This window comes from Malaclemys terrapin, chromosome 9 (genome assembly GCF_027887155.1).
Source record: "Malaclemys terrapin pileata isolate rMalTer1 chromosome 9, rMalTer1.hap1, whole genome shotgun sequence".
In the NCBI taxonomy this organism is placed as follows: Eukaryota; Metazoa; Chordata; order Testudines; family Emydidae; genus Malaclemys; species Malaclemys terrapin.
The window spans coordinates 106200350-106221172 of record NC_071513.1 but is presented as its reverse complement, the minus strand read 5'-3'; the positions used below and the strand labels follow the sequence as shown (position 1 = coordinate 106221172).

General features: G+C 46.8%; 1 protein-coding gene across 3 annotated transcripts in view; it reads right to left on the bottom strand.

The window, feature by feature from the left end:
- The window catches only part of MELTF (melanotransferrin), a 74155-nt gene extending 56270 nt beyond the window's left edge, over nucleotides 1-17885 (bottom strand). For 2 of the 3 annotated variants that reach the window (XR_008446342.1, XM_054040928.1), the window contains exons 1-3: nucleotides 17642-17885; nucleotides 6970-7124; nucleotides 1617-1716 (exon numbers count right to left, since the gene is read on the bottom strand). Coding sequence is in view for 2 of the 3 variants with exons in the window: in XM_054040928.1 (XP_053896903.1) it covers nucleotides 1617-1716; nucleotides 6970-7124; nucleotides 17642-17687 (301 nt within the window). In the remaining variant the exon portion in view is untranslated. Of the gene's footprint in view, nucleotides 1-1616; nucleotides 1717-4043; nucleotides 4100-6969; nucleotides 7125-17641 lie in introns of those variants that run through there. The other variant, XM_054040929.1, reaches the window with a different exon arrangement.
- Between the last annotated feature and the right edge of the window lie 2938 nt (nucleotides 17886-20823).

Sequence of the window (20823 nt, the reverse complement as noted above, 5' to 3'; positions counted from 1 at the left end):
TGGTCCGGCGGTAGTCCGGGGCAACAGGCACACAGTTAGGGGCTCAGGCCCATAAGTAGGGGCTGAGTCCAGAGGTCCGAAACCCAGGCCCTTAAGCAAGGGCTGAGGCAAAGTCTATAGCGGCCCAGGCCCTAAGTCAGGGTGGGGCAGCAAGCAAATAGTCAATCAGAGGCCCAGGCCCTTAAGCAGGGGCTGGGTTGGGGTTTGTAGCAGCCCAGGCCCTCGGTCAGGGCAGGGAGTCTGCCACCCAAGGAGTGGGTGGCAAGGGGGACGCAGGCCCTCCCACTCCACTGCGTCCCAGCCCGGGGCCCTAGCAGCGACGGAAACTCGCTGCTGTCAGTGGGGATCCTGGCCGCAACACACTGACATCGGCTCTGGCAGTGCTGCAGCCAGACTGGGGTCGGCTGCCCCGGGCTACTTCCACACTCCCCCTCGTATGGTACCTGGGCCATCTTAGTGTCGTCGGTGCTCTTCACCAGCATGGGCTCCTCGGGGTAGGTGGCGAAGGGCAGGCTCGGCTCCTCCTCGGGGTAACTGGCACGGGGCAGGCTCGGCCAGTCCTCCTCGGGGCAGCTGGCACGGGGCAGGCTCGGCCAGTCCTCCTCGGGGCAGCTGGCACGGGGCAGGCTCGGCCAGTCCTCCTCGGGGCAGCTGGCACGGGGCAGGCTCGGCCAGTCCTCCTCGGGGCAGCTGGCACGGGGCAGGCTCGGCCAGTCCTCCTCGGGGTAGCTGGCACGGGGCAGGCTCGGCCAGTCCTCCTCGGGGCAGCTGGCACGGGGCAGGCTCGGCCAGTCCTCCTCGGGGCAGCTGGCACGGGGCAGGCTCGGCCAGTCCTCCTCGGGGCAGCTGGCACGGGGCAGGCTCGGCCAGTCCTCCTCGGGGTACCTGGCACGGGGCAGGCTTGGCCAGTCCTCCTCGGGGTACCTGGCAAGAGGTAGGCTTGACCGGCCCGGTGACTCAGCAGGCCGGTCGCGGCCTGCGACTGTTTCCCAAGCGGGAGCTCGGCCACGGACGTCTGCACTCTCCGCCGGCCTGGGCTCCACTGAGCTCTGCAGGCGAGCTTTTATACTTCCGGGTTGGGGCAGTGACCTCGGAGGGGCAGGCGCCGGACCCGGTGGCTCCGCCCATGTTGGGATTAGGGGAGGTTTGGCCCTCAGCGGGGCTGTGGGGTGTCCCACCACCTCGCTACAGTGACAAATAAATAATGTATTAACTAAAATGACTAAAAAAAAAACCAGCCCTCCTCCCCACACATTTCACCCAATTCTCAGGAATAAACTGAGATTTTCTGTGTAACTGGTCAGAATGGTCTCTTGAAAGGAGAAAAGGCTCTATCATCTCTGGATCCTATATCTGGGCATTTCCCTTTCCTCTCTGGCTTCAGAATGAGGCGATGGGTTGTTTTAGGAAAAAAATATAGTTTCTGCTTTGATGAAAGGACAGGGTTTCCTTTCCCTTAGATATGATCACATTGTGACCTTCCTTAATTTATTATCATTATTTACATTGCTGCAGCACCCAAAATATTCTGGGCACTGCATAAACAGGTAGGAAGACACAGTCCTCACCCCAGAGATTACACAGTAAACATTATTAATTCTTTTGTGTATATATACCTTGATCATATACTTCTCCAACCACAGGTTTCAGATTATGTTCCTTTCCAGCTTGATAAATGGTGCCACCATCCAATGTCACCGCATCTGCCAAATTGTTCTGTGTAAAAACAGTCAGAATTTATATTTCATCACAGTTATTAACATCCCTTCACCAGCTGAGGGCAGAGACTTCATAAATTCAATAAACCCTTTACATACATAGTAGATATTAATCTCTGGCTGCCAGGGTTCTCTCTCATAGTCTTCTATGGCAATCAGATTATTGATAAACTGACAGAGAATATGTGTCACCAAAAATTTGTATAGTCAGATTTGGGTCTTTAATTTAAAAACAGTGGTGAGGTTGTTCCTACTGCTTCTGAATAGCACAGGACTGTGGTGACCCCAGTGGTTTATGTACTCCTCATTTTCAGAAAGGTCCCTGCATTTTGCTGGTGTGCCTCCCACTCCTAAGTATCTGTGAGTGAATTTGTGGCCCCACCATTTTTGATCAGTTGGGCCCACTTTTAGCTTTCCATTCACCTCTAGGTAATCCTCTCAAACTGGAAGGTAGGGATAAAGATAAGGGACCATATTTTTAAGTTCACGAGCTGAGACTCTTTTGTGGCAATATTTTTTAGGGATCGAAAATACTTATACCAAAGACAAGTGTGCTCTTTTTAAAAAAAAAAAAAAAAAAAAGTATGCTGGTATAAAATGTAAAAAAAAAAAAAAAAAAAAAAAAAAAAAAGTCAGCAGAGACCTGGGTATAGTTCTTGGAGAGGAGGTTTTTTTCCCCCTATTAACGTTGTATCGGAATGAGTTCATCATGAAACTTGGAACAAGTGCCACTCATATTCATCTCAAACAAAACAACAGCTCTGAGAGTGTCTGCACTCGTTTGATTTTTTTCTTCACTCCAAACGTTTATCATACTGAACATTCATTCCATTAGACTGTTTGTTCCTAAAACAACAAATTTTACTTAGTATAGCAATACTCTTGAACAAACACTTTGGATTTTGATTAATGAAATGAAAAAAGGAGACATTATAGCTGCCCCAAAGAACATCTTGGACCATTCGGACTGCATATGACAAACTGGCACTATCCAGAAAAATACCAGGACATATGCTTCCTTTAGAGAGGGAGGTTTTCTGCTATGGGTTTGGGGTAGGGTTGCCAATTTAATGACAGAACAAAATCAAACACCCTTTCCCCGCCCCTTCTTCAAGACCCCACCCCGCTCCCTCCCTCCGTCAGTTGCTCTCCCCCATTCTCACTCAGGATACGTCTTCACTACCCACCGTATCAGCGGGTAGCAATCGATTTATCCGGGATCGAGATATCGCGTCTCGTTAAGATCCCCGAACGCGCTCACTGTCGACTCCGGAACTCCACCAGAGCGAGCGGCGGTAGCGCAGTCGACGGGGGAGCCACGGCCATCGATCCCGCGCCGTCTGGACCCCAGGTAATTCGATCCAAGATACTTTGACTTCAGATAGCGTAGCTGAAGTTGCGTATCTTGGATCGATCCCCTCCCCCCCCGTGTAGACCAGCCCTCACTCGCTCATTTTCACCGGGCTGGGGAGGCTCTCTTTTTGACTGGGTATTCAGTTGAAAACTGGACACCGGGCAACACTAGATGGATAGACTAATCACTGTGTATGTCAAGGAAATTATGTTACTAATCAGCTAAGAATATACATACTCTGTCTGATAACAGTTACAGGGCCAAAGTCCCTAAGTGATTAGTCTATTTTATATCTCAAGCAAGTTTGGTTAATGCCTATGGTACTTGTGACCTAAGATGAAGTAAAAGAGGAAGTAGGAGGAGCAAGAGGTTCTGTTATGGTAGATTATGTTTGGCCTGACCCTAGAGTAGAGATACTTTAAATTCTATCAGTGCCCTATATGCAGTTGTTTCAAGAGCCCTGATTTCTGGGACTGAACCCACAACTTGCACTTGTTGCTACATTTTTATTCACTCTACAGTTTGGCCATTATCAGCTGAGATGTTTATGTATATGCTGTACCCCCAGGAAGCTCATCCAAGGATATTTTTATTTGCTGTATTCTGAAACTTTTTATCAGCCCTAATTTCTGTTCTGACCTAGATTACATCCAGATAATAAATGCTGGTTTCAGTAATGCCTTATGTATTGTTGATGTCAGGGATACTGTTGTCGGAGACATCTAGGGAAAAACACCCATGGAAGTATTTCACATTGGCGTTTTGATAAATGTATTAGCAAGGCACTACTTTTCACTGTTTTCAGAGAGACCCTGTCTGTCTGTCCCATGGTATTTGTAAAGTTCCCATCACAGTATCTAGCTGCCCACTCTCACTGGTGATTCTGTTTTAGTTAGGAACAAAGGATGGAGCATTTAGCAAATGCTTTTAAAACGGCTTAGGCTATTGATGGAAATTATGTTGTACTTTACCTTAGCATGAAGCATGTTGGTGGAACTAAGTCCAGGTAACGTGGCACTATAAAACAGCAGACCTCTATCCCCAACCCTTACCCACAACACTAGCCCTCCCCTTCCCTCCTCAGAGAGCAAAGTTCAGTATACCTGCAGGCTCAGAGATCACATGCAGTCCTATTTGTAGCACAGCAATGAGCAAATGTTTAGTAGATCATTAGCACATGGTGGGAGGGGGGAAGTCTCAAGGAGAGAGTTGTGCCTGAGGCATAACTCTGCTAAGTTTCCTTGTATCAAAAAGCTATTTGTGTCAACTCGCCGCAGGATTCTAAGTTGACCAAGTAAGCAGGGGGGAATCTTGGCCTCCTAGCTGTTCTGTGTTGGTTTAGTTGTGCTCTGAGCATGTCCACTAGATTGTGAATCCTGCCAGGGTTTAGACATGGATTAGGTGCTAAACTGCCTGGCAGTGCAGGATTTAGGCAGCTCAGGTACCTAGCTAATTTAGTCACCTACAGGGTCTGCAGGAGAATGGTACTCAAGGGGAATGAGCTTGGGGGCTGAGTGCTCTATACTGGAGAGGGGGAAAGACTTAAAAGGCAGCCCAGACAGATGAATAGAACAGGGCCCAGAGGCAGACTGAAGAAAAGCCCATGAAACATGGAAGGCCTTCTCGTTTGTTGGGACTTTTTAGTTGGTTTGTGACTTGGCTGAAGGGCCAACTCACATCTCGAGCACTTTCCCATAAACTGGAGTTTATTAAGGAGTCCAGAGAAATTGAGGCATAGTGCTGCAGAGCCACCGCTGACCCCAAGGAGGTGCTTGGGAGGTGGCTGACCCTGTCACATGGCAGTCAGATGCCTAAATCCCCCTTGTGACTCCCACCCCAAGAGAATTAGATCTGCTGAGCTTAATTTTTTGGAAACTTTACATCTCAGTGTATAAACCTGGGGTAGTCTGCTTCCTAAATCCCTTCTCTATCAGATACTACAGTGTCACAGCTCTGCCATTACTGTGGTTTATTGTTGCTCCAGATAAGTGGAGATAACGAATGCCATGAAGAGGTTTTCTGCATAGCAACACAGAACCTGATACTCTCAGTCTGAGCTGAGAAGGATTGTGGTTGTTGTAGCCTTTGTGTTGGAAGTGTAAAGGAATTGCTGGACCAGTGTGGTTTGTGTTTATCCATCTGCAACAAAATCTCCTAGAAATTCCATGACAGAATCTTTTACCTGGGCATGTGCTGATCGGGATCCACTTGGATTATTACATTCAGCACGAGTTAGATCTTGCATTCTTTTCCCCTTGCATCACAGAAGCAGCTGCATTTTATTGCTGGGTAAAGTGTCTTCTATTTTTATAAGATCAAATCCCAAGGTTCTTGTTTCAATTTTAGTCAGCCCCAGGAATTTGAGTATGGCTTTAGTAAAATTTGAGTAGGCTTCAAGATTTAGTTGAGTATTAATATTTTGCATTTATTTAGCAGCTTGCATCTGAGGATATCAAAAAATTTTATAAGCATGTATTAATTAAGCCTCACTATGTGGTAAGGAAGTAGAATTATCCCCCTTCTGCAGATGGGGCACAGAAACGACCTGTTCCCTCCCAAGGTCACAAATAATGTATGTGAATGAAGTATTATCTGTTTCACTGAGGCTGAGCAATATGACCAAGCCCTTTGGACTAACCCCCATTAATGCTGCCTACCAAGCCTTTTTGCTGTTTGTGTCATACATGTACTGTAGGGTATTAATAAACACTTAGCTCTTCTCCAGCACTTTCTCTGTTCCAAGTGCTTTACACATATTTATTAATTGACCAAGTGAAGCAAGACACTAGACTCAACTTGATGGCATTGTCCCTGAAATGGAGGGGGGTGGGAAGGTAGCACACACAGAGCTTGGGGGGAGAATGGAAGGATGCAAGGAGTCCATGTTGTGCACAATGAGCTCTGCTGACAGAAGTAACAAAGATTACAACCCTCTAGTTAAATCTCACAGCAACCCTATGCGGTAAGTAGTTAGAATTATCCCTGTTTTACACAGGGCCGCCCGGGGGGGGGGGGGGGGGCCGCAAGTGGGGCAATTTGTCCCAGGCCCTGGGGCCCCCACGAGAATATAGTATTCTGTAGTATTGCAACTTTTTTTATGGAAGGGCCCCCCAAAATTGCTTTGCCCCAGGCCCCCTGAATCTCTGGGCAGCCCTGGTTTTACAAATAAGGATGCTGAGGCAGAGAGGTTAAGTGACATGTGTATGGCCACAGAGGGAGTCTATGCCAGAATTAAACATTTCCTAATTTCCAATCCTGTGGTTCTAAGCACTTGCCCATGACTCTCCACTACCCCTCCACAACTACCTTCCAAGGAGGGTGTTATACAATTGCCTGAATTAGAGGATCTTTCTTTTAAAGGGAAGATTTAAGGCTCTTGTTCATAACCCCAGTGACTGGATCACAAAGTATCTGGCTGAACAGAAAAGACAAGACCATCTTTTGTTTTAAACCTCAAACAGTCTTATCTACTGAATGCAAAAATAAATAAATTTATAAATAAACTCCCAAGGCAGGGGATCTTTAAAAGTATAAACACCTGTACAAGAATACTCATCTGCCTGATTTTATCAGAAACTCAATGCAGAACAGTCTACTTTAGTGACTGGAACAACTGTTTTCCCTCTGTTGCTTATCTTCCAGTAAAGAAAGACCAGGTGGGTGAGATAATAGCTTTTAGTGGACCAACTTCTGTTGATGAGAGAGACAAGCTTTTGAGCTACACAGAGCTCTTCTTCAGGTCTGGGAAAGGTACCCTGTCACAGCTAAATACAAGGTCGAACAGCTCATGTAGCATAAGTACTTAGTACATATTCTAAGGGACCATGCAAGGTGAAGTGGCCCAATAAGGCATAGCAAGAAGCTATATTGACACTAATGTAATGACTTCAAACTCACCTTGATCATATGGGTGCAGTTAATGGCTGAGCCGCCTCTAACACACAATACATTGGGAAGGATGTTGGCATCAGTGAAGGCTGCGCTCATGTCATTACACTTGTCCTGTTCTTGCTCAGAAATAGTGCACCACCTCACATGCTGCAGGCTCAGAGCTGAAACAAAGCACCACAGAAAATCTCTATTATCAAACAGTGCCTTTATAACTGCGCTCCCTGCATACTGATTACAGAATGGCCAGACCACAGAAATCCATGGCCTGTTCAAAGCTATGGCCTTAGGGCCCACTCCTGTTTTCATTCAAATCAATGAGAGTTTTGCCATTGACTTAAATGGGAGCAGGATTGGGTCCATCTCTCATATTGCCACATGCTGATATAGGCGCTGCATGCACAACAAAGCAGATAAGTACATACAAAGAATCCACAACACCTATGAGAATGATACAACCTTGTTTCCTGTGTATTTTATTTATTCCATCTCCACAGTTCCCTTAGTTGTGTGGCAAGAAGTTGAGCTTTGATGTCGCTAGCACAGTCCTACTCTGAGGACCTTCTACGATTTGTTAACCTGAAACTGCTAGAGATATTGAAAATTATCAGCAGTAAAATTCAGTCACTTAAGACATGGTGTCTTGGGTTTATGTAACTTTTTATTATCATGAAGAAAAGAAAGTACAAAAATATCCATTTAAACTACATACAGAGCAAGAGTGGTAATATTTAGAGCGAAGCATTTGGCCTGAGAGCTGTTGCATCCATCTGTCTGTAGAATCACTATGAATCTGGGGCAAATTCAGAAGGTTTTATCCTCAACCTTAAGAGCTGGAATAATTGTTTAAAATTACACTGGGCAGCAAATGGCTCCCACAGAGAAGTCCCAGTCTAGCATAACACTATGTACTGGCTTGGGTCAAGCCCAGTCCCTTTAGCTGCTTAAACAAACAAACAATCCCTGATGCTCAGAGACCATGGCATAAGAATTGGAAGAGAGCAGAAGAGAAAAGTTGCTCCCATGATACTGCACCATAAGAGGCCTTCACCCCAGTCACTCAATGAGATATACAAATAAATACATGGGAACAAGTCAGACATGGTAGATTTCAGTTACCAACGAAGGAAACTGATCTGGCAATCTAAACTGTACCTGCAAAAACTGCAACACTGTTGTTTGGGTAAATAGATATTCGCAAATGTAAATTGGGTAACTGTACATACAAACGAGCATATCAACTAATCAATAGCTACTACCAGGTTTTGTACATGTAGCTGGCTTATGTGCCTTATTCACAAACAAAAATTCAATATACACTTTTACAATTTTGACTTTTTATGGACCCGGGTCAGGGTTTGCTCTCATCCGCTTGCTACTTGAGGCCGCCTCCCTTTTAGCCTCTCCCCAAACCTAATTTAGCTTGTACTCATCCACAGTGGCGGTACTGTTGATAGCCTGTATCAGACTTTGCTGCCTTTGTTGAGGCTATCCCACCAGCACTCAACAGGCAGGGACTATGACACATTTTCCAGTTTGAAAAACTCTGGGTGCTGTAAATCAAACAACCTCACTATTGCCATAAGCTTTGCACCACACCGGTCACTAAAACAGAGAGCCTGATTTTACCTACACCACTGTAACTCAGGAATAACTCTACTGATGTCAGTAGTCTAAAACCAATGATGACAGTAATTTTACTTAAGTCACTAGAAAAAAAGACCCAGAAACCTGACATTTCTCAACCAATTTTTAGACCAACATGCATTACTGAAGAGAGAAGCAAGCTTCTCATGAGGCCATTAAGCTATAGGAGGTCTGAGACCCTAAGAACATAAGAATGACTATACTGGGTCAGACCAATGGTCCATCTAGCCCAGTAGCCTGTCTTCTGACAATGGCCAATGCCAGATGCTTCAGAGGGAATGAACAGAAGTCTTAGCCCTCGTCTACACTACGAGTTTAGGTCGAATTTAGCAGCGTTAGATCGATTTAACCCTGCACCCGTCCACACGACGAAGCCATTTTTGTTGACTTAAAGGGCTCTTAAATCGATTTCTGTACTCCTCCCCAATGAGGGGATTAGCGCTGAAATCGACCCTGCTGGGTCGAATTTGGGGTAGTGTGGATGCAATTCGACGGTATTGGCCTACGGGCGCTATCCCAGAGTGCTCCATTGTGACTGCTCTGGACAGCACTCTCAACTCAGATGCACTAGCCAGGTAGACAGGAAAAGCCCCACGTACTTTTGAATTTCATTTCCTGTTTGGCCAGTGTGGCAAGCTCAGAGGTGACCATGCAGATCTCATTAGCAGAGATGACCATGGAGTCCCAGAATCACAAAAGAGCTCCAGCATGGACCGAACGGAAAGTACTAGATCTGATCACTGTATGGGGAGAGGAATCCATGCTATCAGAAGTTCCAAAAGACGAAATGCCCAAATATTTGAAAAAATCTCCAAGGGCATGAAGAACAGAGGCTATAACAGGGACCAAGAGCAGTGCCGCATGAAACTTAAGGAGCTCAGGCAAACCTACCAAAGAACCAGAGAGGCAAACGGCCGCTACGGGTCAGCACCCCAGACATGCCGCTTCTATGATGAGCTGCATGCCATTCTAAGGAGTGCCCCTACAAGTACCCCACCCCTGTGCGTGGACTCCATCAATAGATTCTCATGCAACAGGGATGCGGATTTTGGGGACGAGGAAGATGATGAGGAGGAGGAGGAGGTTGAAGATAGCGCACAGCAAGCAAGCGGAGAAACCATTTTCCCCAATAGCCAGGAACTGTTTATCACAGAGCCAGTATCCTCCCAAACCACCCAAGGCGGGCTCCCGGACCTTGAAGGCGGAGAAGGGACCTCTGGTGAGTGTACCTTTGTAAATATAATACATGGTTTAAAAGCAAGTGTGTTTAATAATTAATTTGCCCTGAAGACTTGGGATGCATTCACGGCCAGTACAGCTACTGGAAAAGTCTGTTAACGTGTATGGGGATGGAGCGGAAATCCTCCAGGGACATCTCATGGATGTACTCCCAAAGCCTTTCCAAAAGGTTTCTGGGGATGGCAGCCTTATTCCATCCTCCATGGTAGGACACCTTAGCACCCCAGGCCAGTAGCACGTAGTCTGGAATAATTGCATAACAGAGCATGGCAGCATATGGTCATGGTGTTTGCTGGCATTCAAGCAACATCCATTCTTTATCTCTCTGTGTTATCCTCAGGAGAGTGATATAATTCATGGTCACCTGTTTGAAATAGGGGAATTTTATTAAGGGGACATTCAGAGGTGGCCGTTCCTGCTGGGCTGTTTGCCTGTGGCTGAACAGAAATCATCCCCGCTGTTAGCCACGTGGTGGGGGGAGGGGTGAAGCGATCATCCCAGAGAATCGTGTGGGGGGGGGGCGTGGGGGGGGAGATTAGTTGGGTTTGTGCTGCATGTTAACCCGAAAACCGCAGCCCCCTCCTTTTAAATGGCCAACCCAACGGGTGCTTGGTATGGGAAATGAGGGCACTGCTGTATGAAACCATTCCCACGTTATGAAGGTTAAAGAAGCCAAAAGACTGTGGTTTACCATGTCTGCCTGCAAGTCAAATTCTGTTGCCCGCCGGCCCTGCGTGCGTGATCTCTCACACCAAACCAGCAGGCCCTCAATATAAGAGGCAAAATGAGACCTTGTAAAGAAAGCACATGTGCTATGTAATGTTAACAGCTTGGTTCATCATGAATGAGTCTATCCATTGTTCTCTAAAACGTGTCTTTTTAAATACTACTCTCCCGTTTTTTCCTCCCGCAGCTGCAAATGTTTTAATGCTCCCCCATTATCTCCGTCCCAGAGGCTAGCGAAGATTAGAAGGTGAAAAAACGCACTCGTGATTAAATGTTCTCTGAGCTCATGCAGTCCTCCCACACTGAAAGAGCCAAGCAGAATGCGTGGAGGCAGACAATGTCAGAGTGCAGGAAAGCACAAAATGAACGCGAGGACAGGAAGGACGCGCAAGAGGACAGGTGGCGGGAGCAAGATGATAGGTGGCGTCAGCGTGATGAGAGGAGGCAGGAAGCAATGCTGAGGCTACTGGAGGATCAAACGGATATGCTCCAGCGTATGGCTGAGGGGCAGGAAAGGTAGCAGGGGCACAGACCACCGCTGCAGCCCCTGTGTAACCAACCGCCCTCCTCCCCAAGTTCCATAGCCTCCTCACCCAGACGCCCAAGAACGCAGTGGGGGGGCCTCCAAGCACTCCACCCCAGAGGACTGCCCAAGCAACATAAAGCTGGCATTTAATAAGTTTTGAAGTGCAGTGTGGCCTTGTCCTTCCCTCCTCCACCACCCCAGCCAGTTCTTCCCTCCTCCCACACCCCTCCTGGGCTACCTTGGCAGTTATCACCCCATTTGTGTGATGATTTAATAAAGAATGCATGAATTTGAAACAACAATGACTTTATTGCCTCTGCAAGCGGTGATCAAACGGGGGAGCGGAAGGCGGTTGGCTTACAGGGAAGTAGAGTGACCCAAAGGGGCGGGTTTTCATCAAGGAGAAACAAACAACTTTCACACTGTAGCCTGGCCAGTCATGGACCTGGTTTTCAAAGCTTCTCTGATGCGCAGCGCGCCCTGTTGTGCTCTTCTAACCGCCCTGGTGTCTGGCTGCACGTAATCAGCAGCCAGGTGATTTGCCTCAACCTCCCACCCCGCCATAAACATCTCCCCCTTACTCTCTCAGATATTGTGGAGCACACAGCAAGCAGTAATAATGAGTCTGTAAACTGCAACAGCGCACTTTTAAACGTCCAAATGCACATTCTACCACCATTCTGCACTTGCTTAGCCTATAGTTGAACAGCTCCTGACTACTGTCCAGACTGCCTGCGTATGGCTTCATGAGCCATGGCATTAAAGGATAACTATAGGCATTTCAACATCCCCAACGGTTATTTTCTGGTCTGGAAAGTAAGTCCCTTGCTGTAGCTGTTCACACAGACCAGAATTCCTAAAGATGCGAGCGTCATGTACCTTTCCCAGCCATCCCACGTTGATGTTGGTGAAACATCCCTTGTGATCCACCAGTGCTTGCAGCATCATTGAAAAGTACCCCTGGCGGTTTATGTACTGGCTGCTTTGGTGTTCCAGTCCCAAGATAGGGATATGCGTTCCGTCTATCGCCCCACCACAGTTAGGGAATCCCATTGCAGCAAAGCCATCCACTATAACCAGCACATTTCCCAGAGTCACTAGCCTTGAGAGCAGCAGGTCAGTGATTGTGTTGGCTACTTGGATCACAGCAGCCCCCACAGTAGATTTGCCCACTCCAAAATGATTCCCTACTGACCGGTAGCTGTCTGGCGTTGCAAGCTTCCAGAGGGCTATCGCCACTCACTTGTGAACTGTGAGGGCTGCTCTCATCTTAGTATTCTTGCGCTTCAGGGCAAGGGAAAGCAAGTCACAAAGTTCCATGAAAGTGCCCTTACACATGCGAAAGTTTCGCAGCCACTGGGAATCATCTGAGACCTGCAACACTATGCAGTTCCACCAGTCTGTGCTTGTTTCCTGGGCCCAGAATCGGCGTTTCATGGCACGAACCTGCCCCATTACCACCATGATGTCCAAATTGCCAGGGCCCATGCTTTGAGAGAAGTCTGTGTCCATGTCCTCATCACTCTCATCACTGCGCTACCGTCGCCTCCTCACCTGCTTTTGAAGTTTCTGGTGCTTCATATACTGCAGGATAATGCGCGTGGTGTTTACAGTGCTCATAACTGCAGTGGTGATCTGAGCAGGCTCCATGCTTGCCGTGGTATGGCATCTGTGCGGAAAAAAGGCGTAAAACGATTGTCTGCTGTTGCTCTCACAGAAGGAGGGGCGACTGACGACATGGCTTACAGGGAATTAAAATCAACAAAGGGGGCGGGTTTGCATCAAGGATAAACACACACAACTGTCACACTGAAGCCTGGCCAGTCATGAAACTGGTTTTCAAAGTCTTTGTGATGCACAGCGTGCCTTGCTGTGCTCTTCTAATCGCAAACAGCCTAGTCAGCAAACAGCACCAGCGAGCTTTTAAACGTCCAAAGGCACATTCTACCACTATTCTGCACTTGTTCAGCCTATAGTTGAACTGCTCCTTACTACTATCCCGGCTTCATGAGCCTTGGGAGCAAGGGGTAGGCGCGACCACACAGTGCTGCCGACTAGGAGAGCAGCCTGAGGCAGAAGCCTTCATCTCATATGATATTCCAGGCAGGACTGAATCTCCATGAGACGAAACTTAAAGAAGAAAATGACCTGGAGTCACTCCCATTTATGTCCAGGCGCACCCGACCGACCCCACCGAGGTCTGCCAGGACCACCCATGTCTGCCCAGGTGCCCCTGACCAACCTCACCGAGGTCAGCCAGGAGCACCCATGAGACGACGATGATGGCTAGCAGTTGTACTGCACCGACTGCTGCCGCGAAGGCCAGGAGCTGCTGCTGTGTAGCAATGCAGTACCGCGTCTGCCAGCAGCACCCAGGAGACGTATGGTGATGGTGAGCTGAGCGGGGTCCATGCTTGTCGTGGTATGTCGTCTGCACGGGTAACCCAGGAAAAAAGGCGAGAAACAATTGTTTGCTGTTGCTTTCACGGAGGAAAGGAAGAAGGGGGGCCTGATGACATGTACCCAAAACCACCCGTGACAATGTTTTTTCCCATCAGGCATTGGGAGCTCAACCCAGAATTCCAGTGGGCGGCGGAGACTGTGGGAACTGTGGGATAGCTACCCACAGTGCAACACTCGAAACTCGACGCTAGCCTCGGTACTTTGGATGCACTCTGCCTACTTAATGCACTTAGTGGGGACACACACAATCGACTGTATAAAATCGATTTCTAAAAAATCGACTTCTATAAAATCAACCTAATTTCGTAGTGTAGACATACCCTTAGTAGAAAACATAAGGCGGGACAGTTTGGTTTGTGTTAGGTGATCAGGCAGCTCATGGAAGCTCAGGTGACCTTCGGAGAACAGGGATACACATTGTATTCTTTATTAATCCATTTACAAGTTAACAATTTTTTCCTTCCTTTTGGAAGCTTGTAGAATCCCATAGTCAAAGGCAGTGTTCCCTCTAATTTTTTACGTCCATGTGCAGAATGAATTTTGTTATGTGCACTAATATGGAGGTGATGTGTGGCAGGGGTGGGGCCAAGAGGTTCAGGGTGTGGGAGAGAAATCAGGGCTGGGACAGAGGGGTTGGAGTGCGAGGGGGGTGAGGACTCTTGGTGGGGCCGGGGATGAGGGGCTTGGAGTGCAGGCTGCCCCAGGCCTGTGGCAGGGAGAGAGGACTCTCCCCAGCCCTCTCTTGCCGCAGCAGCTCGGGGCCAGGGGAGAGGCGCTTAGAAGAGCACAGTGGGGCTGGGCCGGGCCGGGGGAATGGTGCCTCTCCTTGGCTGTGGCAGCTCCGGCAGGACTGGGCTGGGGAGAGGGACACGTCTCTCCAGACATGGCAGCTCTGGCTGGGCTGGGGAAGGGGCACCTCTCCCTGGCCGTGGCAGCTCCAGTGGGGCTGGGCCAGGGGACGGGCACTTCTCCCTGCCTGCATAGCCCTTGATAGCCTGCCACACGGCCACAGAGCTTAGGGGGAACTTAGGTCAAAGGCTCCACTTTTTCTCTTATGTGCAAAACTATTCCATTTTAAATTTTTCATAAGTGCCTCAGAATGTGTGGCTAAGTGCTATTCTCCAATCTCTATGTTCCTGTGTCTGATACAAAGGTCTGTGAAGATAAGGCTGCATTGGGCAAGGCGTATGATCACCTCTTACTCACATTAATTTGTGAGATGAAGATAAATGGCCCCTGCCTAGCTCCACATTCTTCTAGCACGGGGGTGGCCAACCTGAGCCAGAGAAGGAGCCAGAATTTACCAACGTACATTGCCAAAGAGACACAGTAATATGTCAGCAGCTCCACATCCGCTCCCTGGCCCCCAGCACCTCTCCCCTGCCGGCATCCCCCAACAATCAGCACCTACTCCCCCCTCCCACCGCAATCAGTTGTTTCATATGCGCAGGAGGCTATGGGGGGAGTGGGGAGGAGTGAGGGCATGGCAGGCTCAGGGGCAGGGGCCTTGGGGGAAGGGGTGGAGTGGGGGCAGGGCTTGGGGCAGAGCAGTGAGCACTCCCTAGCACATTGGAAAGTTAGCATCTATAGCTCCAACCCCAGAATCAGTGGCTATGTAAGGAGCCGCATATTAACCTCTGAAGAGTCGCATGTGGCTCCAGAGCCACGGGTTGGCCACCCCTGTTCTAGCATGTGTAATGAAATAGCATGAATCTACCTCTTTCTTCCTCACTCTGCTTACGGGGGCTTAACTGAAGTTTCTCTCTTGCCAAACTGCAGCTTTTCTCCCAGCATCTGGCCAGGTGCCTACTTGTAACAGAGGATGCCTTTTAGTCTGCCAGTGGGAGTTAACCCATTTGAGGTTGGGCTAGGAACATGGAGATAATTTGTGGTTTGAGTCCTCTGCTACAGCTGGCCAAGCATGCAATAAAACAGCAAGCTAGTCTCTGAACCCAAGTTTACTCAGTTTTCTGGTCTTCCGCAGAGGTACACTAACTATGAGATGGGGGGGGGGGCGGGCTAGTAACTTCCATTTGAAATACATTCCTAGGCCCTATGATAGTATAGTCTCATCATCAGACAGGTAAACAGCCAATTACCTCCTTTAGCAACAAAACAATACTAGTGTTGTGCAGTAGTGGTGTAATATACTGCAACTTACACATGTGTCAGGAGAATGTTTGGGGCTGTTGATATTCTGTGGGACTTTCAACAGGAGCCAACTCAAAGAGGACTAAAACAAGATCATTTTACACATAAACAGAGCATCTTTCTTTCTGAAGGATTTCAAAGTGCTTTAGAGATAGCCAGCCAGGAGGCATAAGAACAGTCAATGTACCTTTGGACCCCTGGATGTTCCAGGCAAAACTGTTGACATTTCTCTCTCTCTCTGCCCTGTGCTAATTGGCTGTTTGCTCCAACCCTACCTCTCCATCTCCCCTCTCCTCCCCTCCAGTCTCTTTAGCACAAATTCACTCCACACCTGCCCCCTCCCCTGTCGCCCTCCCTTTCAGCTGATCCCCTCCTAAGTAAACCCACCCACTCCTTCAAAATAGAAAATAAACTTGTGGAATGAACGTGGCATTTGCCACTACCCTATGTTCACTTTGTGTTCTACCCCTTCCAGCACCCTGTATCTGTCTTGTTTATTTAGTCTCTTTGTACTCTACCTTCTGTCTGTAGCCATCTGTTGCTGTTTCTTGTTTTATAATTAGATTGTAAGCTCTCTGGAGCAGGGACTATCTTTTTGTTCTGTGTTTGTACAGCACCTAGCACAACATGGCCCTGGTCCACAACTAGGGCTCCTAGGCACTACAGTGACAAAAATAATAATAAAAAATGCAGTCACCTCAGGGGTGAGGGAAAGGCAACACAAAACATGGTGCATAACAGAAAAGGTTGGGGATATTAGGAAGTCATGGATCCACAAAATCTATGCTATGCCCCTGCTTTTAAACAGACCTTTGGAGGAAAAGTGTGCCAGATTACACTTGTTCTTAAGGGTAGGTCATGGGGTTGCAACACCTCTGAAACTGAGCCTCTCAGTGCCAGCAATCCTGCTTCACACCCATGAACTCCGCCCACCAAGTCCAACTGAGATAGTCTCTGACCAGGAGTCTTTACACTCTTCAGGGAACAACACATCTCAGCAAGTATTGGCAGTGACACCAGGTAGCCTTTTTAAAACAGAGTAGTCAACTGGCATTATTAGTCAACTGGCATTTATTAGCATAGCGTAATAAAGGTTAAGACATAGTCAATTCTGGACAAGCCAGTATTTCCATCCGGCCAAGCTACCATGGAATCCATTTTTGGCCCTCTCCCTCTTTGTCAGTCCCACCTGAGAACTGCTGTCTCTCTCCCAAAAGCCAACTCTAATCCCAGCCACCTGACACATTTCAGTCCATTGTCCAACACCTGCAGACCCATGCTGAGTTCACATATTCCATCTGGCAGAGATTTCCATGGATACGTATCAATTGTTCAGTCCTTGGGTTTCCCATTGTCTTTGCGGTCCCTCCACTGATCTGGGTCTATTTTAGCCAGTTTTTTAACAACCCATTCATTCCACTCCACACACTTACATGACACAACACCTCATGTTTCCTGCTCTGCCCCACGAGCAGCTTTTTAATGCTTCTGCAATCACTGAGTAGCAATGAAAAGTAGAGAGGGAATCCAAGGCACATAATGGAATCATAAAATACATTACAGCAAATTCCCACAGTGCAATCACCTACAAAAAATGCATCATGGGGAGCTGTGATGTCCACGCAGAGCAGATGGGTCCAACGTCCCATCCGAAACAGCCAGCCAAAATAAACAGCATGGGATCAACGGAAGAAGTAGACTCAATGTGGACAAAGTATAATATTTGATACCAATGAGAGATGGACCCAAATGATTTTTTCTTCCTAACTCAGCTGCATGTTTTCCCACCATATCCCTCCCTCCTTCAGAAATAAAGTGATTCTGAAATTATTTTAATTCCCTTTGTGCTGTATCATCTCACAGACTAGTCAACCCTAGAGGTACCAAGTGGCCCAGTGAACTCTTCCCTTGAGATTAGCAGGCACTTACCAGTGTGAAAGAAGCAGAGATGATAAAATATGCCCTGGAAGTTCATGATGAAGTCTGCGTGTTCTCTGCTCCGTCTCCAGCCTTCAGAATTCCAGTGATCAATGCTTTTATAGTATATTCTGGTCAGTCTGCTCCTCTTCAGACCACTCCTTGTTGGAAATCAAGACCCTCACGCTGCATAACAATTACTCTTTGTTACTCCAGCACACATCCCATTCTAAAGGGAGAGGGAAAAAACTGCATCCGTTTATATTAACTTCAGTCTTGAAAAGGAAACAAACTACAAATGCAAAATTCCTGGGACACTGGAGCAAATTATGACCTGTCATTGCTTAAGCACCACCTACTGGGTCAAATGTGTAATAACATGTTGATCATGGGTGTAGAGTGAGATTGTGAAATAAAGTGTTCAGGAACTTTTGTTTTGTTTTGATCAGGTGCTAATATTCCTATGAAGCTTTTTCCACATGGAGATCAGGAGGTGCACATTGATGCAGTTATGCCCTTCACTCAATATACCTGTCACTTATCACAGGCAAGTGGGCTTGAGTCACAAAAGAACTTCTACCTGCCACTTTAGGTGCCTAAATGCCAGAAGCAGGTCCCACTGGGATTCACAAAACCCCCACTAAGCTGCCGCCAAAAGCTCTAGCTACTCAAGCTCCCTGGGTGCCTAAGTTTTTGCTTCTGTGCATGTGCCCTGCTGCTTCCATCCAGGCATCCAGATGTCTAAGCCCCACTGTGATGCCCAAACCAGAAGATTGCCCTTTATTTTTTATTTTTGTTTGCCTTATTTTGTATAGTTATAAATAGAATTCTGGCACCATTTGTTTTTAATTGTAAGTTTGCCCGGTTGCAAATACAAATACTCACCAGCAACCACACATCACTGAACAAAACCACTGACCCAGGAACCTATCCTTGTAACAAAGCCGGATGCCAACTCTGTCCACATATCTATTCAAGTGACATCATCATAGGACCTAATCACATCAGCCATACCATCAGGGGCTCGTTCACCTGCACATCTACCAATGTGATCTATGCCATCATGTGCCAGCAATGCCCCTCTGCCATGTACATTGGCCAAACCGGACAGTCTCTACGCAAAAGAATTAATGGACACAAATCCGACATCAGGAATCATAATACTCAAAAACCAGTGGGAGAACACTTTAACCTGTCTGGTCATTCAGTGACAGACCTGCGGGTGGCTATATTACAACAGAAAAACTTCAAAAACAGACTCCAACAAGAGACTGCTGAGCTGGAATTGATATGCAAACTAGACACAATCAACTCCGGATTGAATAAGGACTGGGAATGGCTGAGCCATTACAAACATTGAATCTATCTCCCCTTGTAAGTATTCTCACACTTCTTATCAAACTGTCTGTACTGGGCTATCTTGATTATCACTTCAAAGTTTTTTTTCCTCTTACTTAATTGGCCTCTCAGAGTTGGTAAGACAACTCCCACCTGTTCATGCTCTCTGTATGTGTGTATATATATCTCCTCAATGTATGTTCCATTCTATGCATCCGAAGAAGTGGGCTGTAGCCCACGAAAGCTTATGCTCTAATAAATGTGTTCGTCTCTAAGGTGCCACAAGGACTCCTGTTCTTTTTGCGGATACAGACTAACACGGCTGCTGCTCTGAAACCTGTCAGTATACAGTGAAGAAACCCCCCAAGCATCAAGAAAAATGAAGTGCTTTATAAATAAGAGACTGGTCTAATACACTTCAATTTACCATATATGAACAATTAAGTTGGCAATCAGCTAGAAATCATTGTCAGTTAATTAGAATTTGGCTATTGTGTAAAAGCAACTATTATTGCTGTAGTACTGTATTATTGCTGTATATCATTTACAATGTGCATAACATTGCTAAACTGTTTAACCAACACACAGGTATAAATTAACAAATGAATGGCAGCAAACAACATGAAGGCAAGGCAAAAACAAAGTGGTAAAAAAAAAGTTGCACAGTAACTACAAATTGGGTAAACAAATTGCCTGTTAGTACCAGTCATAATTTGGGTCAGTGATACTGCAACCTAACTGAGTCACATGTTATTCAAAACAATCTGGATACCAATACTAAATCCTGATACAGCAATACTTGATAAATTGGTTACTGTCCATTCAGTAGGTTAGCTGAAAGATGGCATCCATAAACAACAGCTGGATCTATGTCAACTACTGGCGTATCACAGAGCAATGCAATCCATGGAACAGAGAAACTAGCAGTTCCTGTTTCCTGCCCGCAAAGTTTACCAGAGGGTGACAACCAGCAGAAAGGGTAACCTATAACATAAATGGGCAGTACTGTATAGTAACTAATTACAAGACATTTATATATAAAGGCCTCATTTGTAGGGTCACTACTTCAAATTTCTGTTTTACTTCTCATATACATAATACTGAGGGATACACAGAGGGAACACATGCTCGCAGCCGACTGTTATCAACATTGGACAGAACAGTGCACCAGACCGGTGACATCCAACAACACCTCAGGCAGAAGGGGATTTGAACTGAGGGTCTCCCACATCCAGGTGAGTACCATAACCACTGGGCTAAAACTTACTCCTCTGCCAGGCTTCTTGCAAAAACAGCCTACGTGTCTAACTCTAAGAAAGGGGTTAACAAGCAAATGGAGCAACCCCACCTTAGGTGCCAAACTGCCTGAGAGGGAATGGGCCTTAGGCCACAATCCTCACCTTAGCAGCTCCCATTGGCTGAGTTAGGTAGAGCGCCACCTAGCATACTGGCTTTTGTGACTCCAACTCTCAGGCAATAACTCTCCCCCTTCATTGTATAGAGTGCCTAACTCAAGCTTTGTGTATCCCAGTGATTTTCTAGATGCCTACCCCTTTGTGAATCTAGTCCAGTGTTGTTACAATTCACACAATCCTATTAAGAATAAACACAACTAATAAGCAAACTTTACCATGATGATAAGTGATTGGTAAGGGCAGACAAATAAACAGTGACAAGTTTTTAAAGTGCTTGTACATAAATGCTAGAAGTCTAAATAATAAGATGGGTGAACTAGAGTGCCTTGTGATAAAGGAGGATATTGATATAATAGGCATCACAGAAACCTGGTGGACTGAGGACAATCAATGGGACACAATCATTCCGGGGTACAAAATATATCTGAAGGACAGAACAGG